At 43.4% G+C, this 12051-nt stretch overlaps 1 protein-coding gene across 1 annotated transcript; it reads right to left on the bottom strand.

Annotated features, from left to right (window-relative positions):
- Window positions 1-1415: 1415 nt before the first annotated feature.
- Window positions 1416-5417, bottom strand: LOC149235085 (uncharacterized). Its single transcript, XM_089368455.1, has 2 exons — window positions 4171-5417; window positions 1416-3684 (listed from the first exon to the last, which is right to left on the bottom strand). The coding sequence occupies exons 1-2, from the start codon at window positions 5415-5417 to the stop codon at window positions 1416-1418; spliced, it is 3516 nt and encodes a 1171-aa protein (XP_089224581.1).
- Window positions 5418-12051: the final 6634 nt, after the last annotated feature.

Here is a 12051-nt window from a genome sequence, read left to right as displayed (position 1 = left end):
TGATCAACATGTTATACACCCATGAAATGAACAAGAAATCACATCAGCCGAGGAGGAGGACATAGGGACACCCCTTTTCCAGAAGGCATAAGAAGAAGAAAACTTTTGCTACACAGGACAAGAGCAGTCAACACTCTATTGGACAAACGACAAAAAACCCTAATAGGAGAAAAAGCCATAGGGTTTATATAATAAGGACTATAGGATACCAATCATAATTTTAGGAGACTAAGGAAGATGAGACCATGGAGGAAGGAAAAAATAAGGGTAAATATCTTGTAGAACGTGACCCTAGAACAAATTATGCGAGGAGGCCAAGAACCAGACCCACGAACAAACTAACGCTGGGTTCAAAGCTAAACTGAATCCCAAGCTTAAGGAGCCTATTGTCATTGAAGATGAAAAAGAAGACGGGCCTGCTAGAGATAAGGAGGGTCTGTTATCAGAATCGGTGCCACAAGCTTCAACAACTAAGAAGACCCCACGGAATAAAAACAAAAGAGTCACGAGGGAAATCGCAAAACAGGACAAGCTAAGAATCCTTGCAGAGGCAACATAGGTCATTGGAAACTGAACAGGGGAACTCTGAGTCTCAAACCCTAGGGTTTTTTGTTAATAGGGATAGACTTTGTTTAGTAAATTGTATCATAAAAATATTGTAATATTTTACGGTTTCTTTCTCAGATATTATGGATCTTAAAGTTTTGTACATTTTGATATATAATGTATGAAAAAGAAAGACAAGGGCTTCAGAACTCTTTGGGAAAAACCTTGTGTGTATTGTAGGATTTTCAAGATCAATATATTTTTCTCTCTACAAAAGTTTGAAAGGTTTCAAAGATTCATGTTTTGTTTTTTTTGTCCTTCTACGTGCTTGTTCTCCTTTTTGCTGCTCATATGTCCATATCTTCAAGATTGAAATATAGTTGTAATGAACTAGAATTCATGTTTCACTACTCACTCTCATAATTTTTTTATTTTTTTTTCCCGTAGAAAAAGTCGTAATTTCTATTAGATCAAAAGAAATTACATTCTGTAGATGTTTAAGCATATGCATAATGAGGCTGGCTGCCTCCCGGATAATAGCAAAATAAACACAGATTGTTTACAACCATGTACAAGTAGCACGAAAAAACCAGATTTTGCCTCCACGCAGGGAGTTACGGTTCTCATATGGATGTTGTATCATATAAACAGAGAAAGCATGTAAAAATATATGTGTGCTCCACGCAGGGAGTCTTAAGAGCATAAACCTAGAAGATAACTAAGAACCGCAGACCTGTAGTGTCCTGAAAAAGTGTCTATAATGTAAACTATCAGTTGTTACAGCAGCTGTATCTCCGCTGCCTTGTAGAAAAAACCCGTGGGTCAAAAACAAAAAACACTGTGTGGATAGGATGGGACCGTCTTCATAGCTATATCTCCCTTTGAGCGTGCAGATCTACAAAAGGCCTGTGATAGTGTTGATGAAAAGTTCCATCCACTTCTTCCTGTATTAACCAGTCTTCTTCTTGCCTTTGCGCTGCCTGTTTTGATAGGAGGTCCGCCCTTGTGTTGCGCTCCCTGTAAATATGATGACAATCAAATTTTTCAAAAACTGCTATAAGCCTGTGTGTCTCATCCAGAATATGTCTCAAAGAAAAAACAGTGCAGATAGATTTTCTGTTGAGCCAGTTGCAGACAAGTTTTGAGTCTCCAAACAGTTGAAGTTTTGTGCAGCGTTTTTCAAGTGCAAAGTGGATAAGGTGTTTGGCAGTGGAAAGCTCGGCGTAATTATTTGTGCCCCTTCCCAGGTATATTTGTAATTTGAAGCAGTGATCTTCCCTTAGGAAGAGGAGGGCTCCTCCCCCACAGCCATCCGCTTGTGCTGAGCCATCAAAATAGGCCCAGGGGTAAGATTTGTCGATGTGTTCCAGGGAAATGGATCGAGGAGGGGCCTGTGGGGGGTCATCAGGGAGGAGTGCGAAATCAGCAAGGATGTGTGATCTGATGGATGGCCAGGATGGGATTTTTTGGTCAAAAATTGCTCGATTCCTCGCCGTCCAGATAGCCCAGCACATGAGGAGGGGGATGTTCCTATCTTTGCCCGAGTGATTCTCTAGCCAATTCAGCCAGGCTTCAATAATTGACTGTCCTTGCCATTGTTTGAGGGAGGGAGATTGAGAAGAAATGAGGGACCATTGTTCAATGACCACAGGGCAGGACAGAAAAAGATGTTCAGTGTCTTCCTCATTACACCTACATAAATGGCACCAGAAAGGCCCATGGAAGGATCGTTTTTTCAAGTTTGAGCCTGTGGGAATTTTGTTGAAAAGGATGGTCCACATAAGCATTCGCGTTCTGGGAGCTGCTTTGAGTTGCCATATAGCTTTCCACCACTGCTGAGCATTTTCTGGCTGAAATTGTCGCATGAGCTTTAGGTAACCTTCCTTAGGAGTGTATGAACCATTTTTTGCAAGTGCCCAAACTATCTCATCTTCTTCTTCCGTTATCCTGATGTGTGCTTGGGTGAGGGCTTCTGTGTAGTTCTCCCATTCATGCCGCCACTGTTCCGGAATGTGGAGATCTAGTGCTGTCTTCCAGGCCTGCTGGAGAAAAGTGGAGTTTTCTAGGTCTGCTATATGGGCTATGTGAGAGACACCTTGGTCCAAAAGATGAGCCGTTAGTTGTGCTGGAAGACGATGGGCATTGCCACATCCAATCCAGGGGTCTACTCCTATGCGGACTGCGTTCCCCTGATGTATTCTCCAAGTTAGACCTTCCCGAATGAGGGGGAGGGAATTGAGAACAACTTTCCATATGTTTGAGTGTCTTCCGCTTCCCCTGTGTTCCCTGCGGATCCAGCTGAAGATGCTTTCCGGGGCAATATATTTTTCCACTACTACTGTTGTCCAGAGGCTATGGGAGGTGATTAGTTGCCATCCTAGCTTTGCTGCCAGAGCTTTTGCGAAAAAATCCAGTCTTTTTATGCCCCATCCTCCCCATTTCTTGGGCCTCGCTATGGTATCCCATTTTACCCAGGCAAAGAGGTTCCCCTGTTTGTTCCCCTTCCATAGGAATCTGCAGCATATCTTTTGGAGTCTGGTTAGGATTCCTCTTGGTATCCAAGCCAATGACATCCAGTATACAGGGGTTGCTTCCAGCACAGCTTTTATAAGGGTGAGTCTCCCAGCCCTGGTGAGATATCTGTTATACCACACATTTAATCTCTTCTCCACCTTTGCAATAAGCCATATCCAGTCAGCAATTTTGTATCCCCCGTGTTTCACTCGAAAGCCAAGATATTTCAGCCCTTCCTCCATCGGGTGTAATTGGAAAGGGAACCGGTTTTTTATGTAGATGACCTCATGTTGCGAGCAGCCAGTTGCTGTGAGGGTGGATTTGTGAACATTTATAATCATTCCTGTAGCCTTCTGAAATAGGTCAAAAACAAGTTGTAAGGCTGAGGTGTCGGCCAAACTGCCGTTTAAGAAGATGAGCACATCATCCACAAACAGGAGGTGAGTGAGAGAGCAATTTTCCGTGATTTTTATCCCATTAATCCTGCCCCTCCTGTGTTCTGACGCTATCAGTCTGCTAAGCCCTTCCATGATAAGAAGGAAAAGTAAAGGGGATAGGGGGCACCCCTGCCGAAGACCTCTTTCGGCAGAGAAGAAAGGAGTGGGGGAACCATTAAGTAGGACACTGTACGGCACATCAGAAATACAGCTCATAATCCTCTTGATGAACATATAGGGAAAACCCAGGTGGGTGAGAAGCATTCGGATGTAGAGCAGGTTTGCCCTATCGAAAGCTTTTGAGAGATCTACCTTTAGGATCATTCCTTTCAAATTCTTGCTCTGCATCGAGTGGAGGAGTTCTTGTGCAGTACCAATAGCTTCATGGATCTGGCGGCGATGGAGGAAAGCAAATTGTTCAGGGGAGATATGGGCTGAAAGGATGGGCTTGAGCCTGTTCGCAAGGATTTTGGCCATGATCTTATATAGGCAGTTGCAGAGCGAGATTGGCCTAAAATCATTGAAAGAAGCTGGCTTGTCGGTTTTGGGGATGAGAGCAATGAAGGTGGCTTTGATGGCCGAGGGGATTTTTCCTGAGAGGCTGCAATGATTGATCACTTTAAGGAGGTCCTGGCCCAGAAGCTCAAAGAAGGCTAGATAGAATTCGATGGACCAGCCATCAGGTCCCGGGCTTTTGTCTCTTTGGAAACCCCGAATGGTGGCTTCCAGCTCTCCCATTGTAATTTCTTTAGTGAGATCAGCTGCTTCCTCGTCATCCACGAACCTGGGGAAGAGCTCGGCCACTCTCATGATTTCTAGCAGGCTTGCTTCTCTCGGGGCCCTGTATATGTTCCTGAAGTGTGAGGAGGCTAGGTAGGCAAGTTCTCTGGAGGTGTGGACCTGTTGGCCCTGTTCATTTTGCAGCTCCCAGATAGTGTTGATCGATTTCCGTCCATTTGCAAACCGGTGGAAAAACTTTGTATTCTCATCCCCTTCCTTGAGCCAGATGGCTCTGCTTCTTAATCTCCAGCTTGCCTCTCGGTCTCTGAGAACTTGTGATCTCTGATTGATAAGGGCTTCATAAATGGCTTTCTGTTCCGGGGAGATGAAGGTTCCCTCCGATTGGGATTCTAGGTCTGCAATTGCTTGCTCTGCTTGGGAGATCGTTAGGTCATCCTGTTCCCTTTTCTTGTGAGCCCATTCTCTGGATAGCACCTTGATTTCAGAGAGGTTTCTTACAAAGCAAGTAGCTGGGTCTTCTTCCTCGGGGATCGGATGTGATTTCCAGAAATCGGATATTAGTTTGATATAGGAGGGGTCCCGGAGCCAAGTGGAATTGAACTTGAAAGGGGCCTTGTGTTTCTGTTGCCTTTCTCCAACTTCGAGAAAAATAGGTCTGTGATCCGATATCCCTCCACTGCCAACCCATTGCCTGGATCTGGGGTGATTACTGTGGAAAGCCTCCTTGATAATAAAGCGGTCCAGCCTCCTGGCTAGGCTTTGTTCACCAGTTCGGTTGTTCTTCCATGTGTGCTGAATCTTAGCCGAGGGGATATCGATCCAGTGATGATCCTCAAGCAGCTGCTCGAAGAAGTCAGAAAGCGGGTCGATCTGCGCCATATGTCCCCAGGATTCTGAGAAGCCCATAGAGAAATTCAAATCTCCTCCTAGAATTGTATTCTCGGCTAGGAGGAGAGGGGAGCTGAGTAGCTTTCGCCAGAAGAGATCCCTGTTGAGGCAAGGCCCATAGACATTTATGATTCTTAGATCCTCCTCCAGGTCCTTGGAGTATATGTCCGCCCCCAAGAAACCCCCTCCACCCCAGATATTCTTCAGATTGATGGAGCAGTTCTTGAAGCCAATAGCTATACCCCCAGAGCGTCCTGAGACATCTATGGCGTGGAAAGACCATCCTGGCATCCAAGAGCCGAGGATGGAGGTGGCCGAGTCTGCTTTGCATAGAGTTTCTTGTAAAAAGATGATGTCAACCGGTTCAGAGAATAAGAGTCGCTTCAGGGCCAATTTTTTCTCTGGGCTGGCCAGCCCTCTACAGTTGAAAGACAAAATCTTCATGGAGGGGGATGGGGGAGGGTGTCCTTTGCTCTAAGTACCCTTTCAATGGTGTGCTGTTTGCCCTGGATGACATCGTCCCCAACTTGTTTCTTAGCCTTGTGGATGGAGGAAGGTCTGCCTCTACACTGCTTGGGCGAGAGGATGAGAGGCCCCGCAGACAGCCCAATGGCGTCCAGCTCTTTCTGCTTGGTGATCGAGCGGGTGGAGTACCTCGGTGTGGAATTTACCGAGGGGGAGGGCGAATGAAAGGAGAGGGGAGGGACAGAAGGGAGGGAGCAGGAGACAGATAAGCCCGAAGGCTGTGGGATGGGGCAAGTCATATAATGTGAGCGTGAAGGGGGAAGAGGCGGACGGGAGACCTTAACCAGGTCGAGTGCCGACGGGGATGAGGGGGGGGGGGGGCAAGTGGGAGGGGAGTGATAAACTCAAAGAAGAAAGAAGCGAAGCAGAGTCTGATAAAGGAAGAGACGTACCCGATGAGAAGACGACTCCTTTTGCAGCCTTTGAGCGCGTCAGAGGAGGAGATGGAGGCCGGATAGGGTTCTTTCCTTGCTTCTTTTGCCGAGGTGCGGGTGGCGCTTCCACCGTGTCTGAGGTTTTGTTGTGCTCCGTTCTAGGTGCTGCCGCTGCCGGAGGGTCTGGTAGACCTTCAGTTGTGGGCTGGTCCTGCATTATGGAAGCCTGCTGGACTTTTTGGAGGAGGGGGCAGTCTTTGTAGAGGTGTCCCACTTGATGGCATCTTCTGCATCGATAAGGGATTCCTTCGTAGTCAAGCTTCTGCTTCCTTGAGAAGGATTTCCACTGTATAGTGATGTGTTCCGGCAAGCCTCCTCTGGTATCTAGATGAACAAGAACCCTGGCGTACGCCATCATCCCCGTCGAGAGATAAGATTTGTCAGATTCCATGAAGGTGCCCAATGAGTTCCCTATTCTCCTGAAGATGTCCTCGGACCAATACTATAAAGGCAGGCCCGGTAGTCTGACCCAGACTGGCCCGATCCCAATCTGTTCAGTCTCCGGGTCGAAAAGGGGCGTCCATCGTTTGAGGAGTACCGGAGCTTTTTCAAAATGCCAGAAAGATGACAATACCCAGCTCGTGTGGTCCGCCCTTGCGAACCTCAGTGCGAACCAGCCTCGCACGAATGTCTGGACAGAGGGGATTTCCGCCAGATATTGGCCCCAAATCTCCGTGGCCCAGGTCTTCAGTTTTTCCGCTGAGAAGTGCCTGCCCCGTATGCGACCTACAAGTACTCTGTCCGCTAAATCCATAGCGTCTCCCCACTGGATGTCTTCTTCAAGTCTCAGGATGATGTCCTCAGATCTGGATTTAAAGCATCGTTGCTTCTTCAAAGGACGGGAGGACATGCGGCTAGGGTTTTCAGGTGCCCTAGATCCTGCTGGGGGAGAGATCGGGGGGGGGGAATGGCCTCCGGGAGAGGAGGGATAGCATTATAGCTTCCAGAGGGGGCAGGGGGAGCAGGAGGGGGGATAGGGTCAGCGGGAGCAGGGATCTCCAGAGGGTCAGCAGGTTGATTGGGAAGGGGGGGAAGCCCCGGCTGAAGAGAAGGACCAATGTCGATAGGGGAGGATTGAAAGTAATCCGCTAGGAATCCAAGGGAAGCCGGGGAGGGAGCAGAGAGGTGGGAAGAGCCGGATCAGTCGACTGTGTAAGGTCCTCAAAGCTGGCAGACAAACTTTCACTGTACATACCTCCAGAAGTCGAGAACGTGGATCGCCAGATGGAGCCTTCTGCCAGCGGGGAGTCCGAGTAATCCACCTCATCAAGATCCATGTCGCCAGCTGCTTGAAACTACCTCGAATCCAGGTAACCGCCAGGGACCGGCACCGACAGTAAGGAAAGACCGTTAGGGTTGTACAAAGCTAGAGATGTGGAGCAAACAATAGCCCAGCCAGGTCGCGCAGGCGGGAGGATAGCGACTGATTTCAGCCGTTAGCTGTCGGCGCAGCTGCAGAACCCTAGCGCCGTTCGAAAATGGGTGAAACCCTGAACGGGGTGAAAAAAGAGGGTAAAAACGAGACTGAGGGAGAAAGGTAGGATGATCAACCGAGCGGAGAGAAAAATAAAATGTAACCCCAGGCACGAGGACCGAGTGAAGAGTACGAGGTCGGGGTAGGCTACAGGGCCGTAATCGGCCTGCAACCCCGTTCATGCAGGTCTCCGTTAAGCCATGTCACAGAGCGCCCTCATTCCTATATGTATGTATATATCTACTCACTCTCATAATATTCAAATGCTCTAAGCATTTTTCCATCTAAAGGTTACAAAAATCACCCTACGGTTTGAGACTTGTAACCTCATATTTGAAACCAAAATAGGTAACCTCAATTTTGAATCAACATTGTTTTTATTGAAAACATATTAATTTAAACAACCATAAATTCATGGGTACAAATAAATGTAATTGCATATGTAAATGGGTAACTCTCATACAATGTGATTACAGATGGCCAACGTGGGGTGTTGCTAATTGATAGGGTAGCTTGGACACTAACTTGGAAAACAGTAGTAGCCAACACAATATGCAATTTCTCTATCTAAATTATTTTTAGTGTGGAGTTGTCTGATCATGGTTGTTTCATGTTCATTGTTGTCCAGTGTAGGGGTATAGTTTTTATTACAAACAATTTTATATGCGAAATGTACACTCTGATAGGTTAACTATGGAGTTGTCAATAATGGGTTTATAATAGATATTTTATGGTATTGCGTAGCCAAAGATACTCAATGTTATGCAATTTATTTGGAGTATTGGTTTTGTTAATTTACTGATTGGTTTAGTTGGTCGAGTTAATACTAATAATAATTATCCTAGTTTTCAAAGGAAAAGGATTCTAAGATATATCATAGTTTTTAGAGGAAAATGATTCTAGGATATATCCTAGTTTTTAGGATAAATATTGACTTTTTTGTATGTTTTTCTTTGTTAGGTTAGTTGGATTGACCAATGTAGTACTCTATTTGGTGCCTTTTTTTTAATCCTTAATAGGTTTCAATGGTAATTATTAATAACTAGTTCTTATTTGTTTGTTATTTAGCTAATTTTCTCCTAGCTTTTTAACATGGCATCAAAGTTTAGCACACATGGAATGACTGATAATATTGTATTAGAGTTTGGCATACCTGGGATTTAGTTATAGTCATGGAAAGATGGTTTGGTGAGTTGTAAGGTTTCTAAGGGTGCTTATGCATATTTTTCTTTAATTAACGATATTGACCAATCCGATATTAATGATAATAAAAAATATATATTTGATATTTCTTAGTATGGTATCAAAGCTGACCAGTTTTTGAATGTAGATAGTATCGTTTGATGCTAGAAGCTAATAGAAGTATATGGTTGTAAGTTATTAGTTTTTTCAGTAAAGGTTTAATTCTTTAAATTATTCTTTGGCTGGCTTGTTGTATTGACCCATTTAATACTAATGACAAGAGTGGTCTAAGGCTGAAGCCATAGAAGTATATGAGATTCTGAGCTGATAGTTTTTCAGTAAAATAATTCTATGGTAAATTATGTGGGATTCTTTTGGCTGGTTGGCTGGTTCTTTTGAAGTAATATTTATTGAAAAGACATAAATTCCCCCAAATAAATGTGATGTTGAAACACAATCAAAAGGGATCTTCGCAGAGGATAGGGAGAGTAATAACGATGAGGAAAAGCCTAAGCTATATAGTGAGTTAGTACAGATAGAAGGAATACTAACTTGGGACAAAGATACCCAAAAAGATGAAGCCATAGATGAAGCCCAATACAAAAACATTTGTGTTGCACTTAGGATTGTTATTCAACGATATATTATGTTAATTGCAGTGGATCACCAATGAATATCTTACCAGTAAATTCTCTGGTCGTTGTGAAAGAGAACAGGATGAATGGAAGATTATTCCATCGTTGGGAGAACATGTGTCACAAGGGATCCAACTCGGTTCTGTGGCATTGGGTTGGGTCGCAGGGGAGCAATTTAACAGTTCGGGTCACAGAAGGCGCGCTCAATTTGAAATCTTTGAAGTGCATTAATGCAAGGTGGCCGAGGGTGTGGGTAGGGGAGGAGGGGATGATGGGACATGAGGAGGAGGAGGGGAGGCCGCAGACGGACGGTGGAGCCTGACGGGAGGGTTAGAGAAAAATCGCCAGGAGTTGGAGAAAATCGTTGGAATGGATGTCAATCATCCATTCCTTCGCATGTATAGCCTATTCCAAAATTTATTAAGAAAAGTAAAGTGAACCACTTAAGAAAGAGAATTTAATTAGATTCACATAAAATTTAAGCATATTTTTTTCTCTTATAAATATGTCAACTATCTTAGGGAAGTAATGGAACTGAAGACGTGGGAGTGAGTAGCTAAGATTTTATAGTGGTTGTTGTTCATCCCCTTTATGTTGATCATTTTTATTGTAGATTAGGGTTTCATTTGTGGTTGGATGTGATATATATATATATATATATATATATATATATTTTTTTTTTTTTTTTTAATTTTTTTTTCATGATAGCTTTGGATTTTTTTCCATTAAATCAGGGTTTGTCTTGATTTGCAGTTGGCTCAATTTACTATTAGCTCGGTAATTATTTTCTTGTTCCATGTGTTCCCAACTCATTGGGGTCTTTCATGTTGTCAGACTACGATCTAGTGGTGTTTCTCTAAATCTTGAGTGACTAAGACCATTGCTTGTTCAATGGGTCTCTAAAGCAGATTTGTTGAAAAGGATGAATCAATTCTCTCTCTTGATTTGGGAATTTTCTCCTTTGTCAAGAATAATGTGACTACATTGAAGGAAAGATGATTAATTGGTAAGTATATTGGCCCTTGCCCTAGATGTAATTTTTTTTAAGGGTGGTTCACGGACACTGGGTGGCCGCTACATCCACGGGAAAATCTTGGAAGATCAACCTGAAGGGATCTACCCGCCGACCAAACAAGCAGGGCCTAACCCCTAGGGCGTTGAGGAGATTTGACCCTCTGACCTCCCAACTGGCGAGGTACTTAGCAACAAGAACTCGACCAACTGAGCTAACCCTTAGGGTTGCCCTAGATGTAACTATGTTTTAGAATGGTTCTCTATTAATTGGATAAATCATGAGCCTGTTGGTATTTTATATCGTGGAAGTTGTTGTTATGTTTTTCTTTTTAAAAACAAGGAGGATATAGATCAAATCTACAATTCTTGACCTTTTTTCATGGACACTAGAGGATTTTTTCTCATCCACTGGTCTCTAGATTTCAACCCCATAATGGAAATTTCTTCTGCACAAGTGTGGATTAGATTGTCATATATTCCCCTTATTTGCTAGGGTGAAGGTGTTTTCAAGGCTATAAGATATAAATTGGATTCCGGTGGTTGCGAGTTTGACCCACAACTTAGAAGTTTGACCTGTGCCTAGTTTGACTTGACTGCCACATGCCTTGTTGTGTGACTACCACGTGCCTTGTTTTTGAGACTGCCACTTGGCCTACTCTGGCCCCTTTTTTTTGCATGTTTGGGAAAAACTTCAGAACGTGTTTTCTCCCTCATATGGAGGCCATTTTGAAAATCGAACATACCACCGGAATCAATGTGACGTGCTCTTCGACTTGGCACTGATCATTGTCGAAGGGCTGAAAGAGGAAAAAAGGATTAGTGTCAATGATATTACCATATTCACAAATTCAGAGTTAATTTGCAACCAGATGAAAGGCACATATCAAGTTCGAAAGGACAATCTCAAACCCCTTTACAAAGAAGCCAAAATCTAAAGTTATGAATTTCAGTCTTTTAACATAAATTACCATGCAGATATACAAAGAATGTCCACTCATCTACTGTGTGGAGTTGTCAATGATGACATAGGATCATCATCTGTTACACTAGAAGTCATTGATCAGCAGCAAGATAGGTCCCCATTATGGGAATGTGTGTTTTTTGTCATTTTTTTGGGGGGTTCTCATGGTATGGTTCTTTCACTAAAGAAGAACCCATTAATGTACCATTTCACCCCAACATGCAATGATGGGTTCTCTTGTATGGGTGACAAGTATATGGACAAATTTGATATATTCCATGTATACGGAGAAATGTAATATTTGCATGGTTTGTGAATAAATAATTGAATGTTGTTGAGGTTATAAATATTTTCAAAGTCTCAAACCCTAGGGTTTTTTGTTAATAGGGATAGACTTTGTTTAGTAAATTGTATCATAAAAATATTGTAATATTTTATGGTTTCTTTCTCAGATATTATGGATCTTAAAGTTTTGTACATTTTGATATATAATGTATGAAAAAGAAAGACAAAGGCTTCAGAACTCTTTGGGAAAAACCTTGTGTGTATTGTAGGATTTTCAAGATCAATATATTTTTCTCTCTACAAAAGTTTGAAAGGTTTCAAAGATTCATGTTTTGTTTTTTTTGTCCTTCTACGTGCTTGTTCTCCTTTTTGCTGCTCATATGTCCATATCTGCAATATTGAAATATAGTTGTAA

This window comes from Pinus tabuliformis, chromosome 8 (genome assembly GCF_031772625.1).
Source record: "Pinus tabuliformis cultivar Carrire ecotype Pingquan chromosome 8, CPIR1, whole genome shotgun sequence".
Taxonomy (NCBI): Eukaryota; Viridiplantae; Streptophyta; class Pinopsida; order Pinales; family Pinaceae; genus Pinus; species Pinus tabuliformis.
Note: the sequence above shows the minus strand (reverse complement) of the source record. Positions and strands in the feature narration are given on the sequence as shown.

Excerpts from the sequence above, each read along its gene's own strand:
- LOC149235085 (XM_089368455.1), bottom strand. The coding sequence starts at position 5,417 with ATGCCAGGATGGTCTTTCCACGCCATAGATGTCTCAGGACGCTCTGGG. Across the intron at positions 3,685-4,170 it reads AGCCCGGGACCTGATGGCTG|TGTCCTACTTAATGGTTCCC; the intron begins GTCCATCGAATT and ends TGTGCCGTACAG.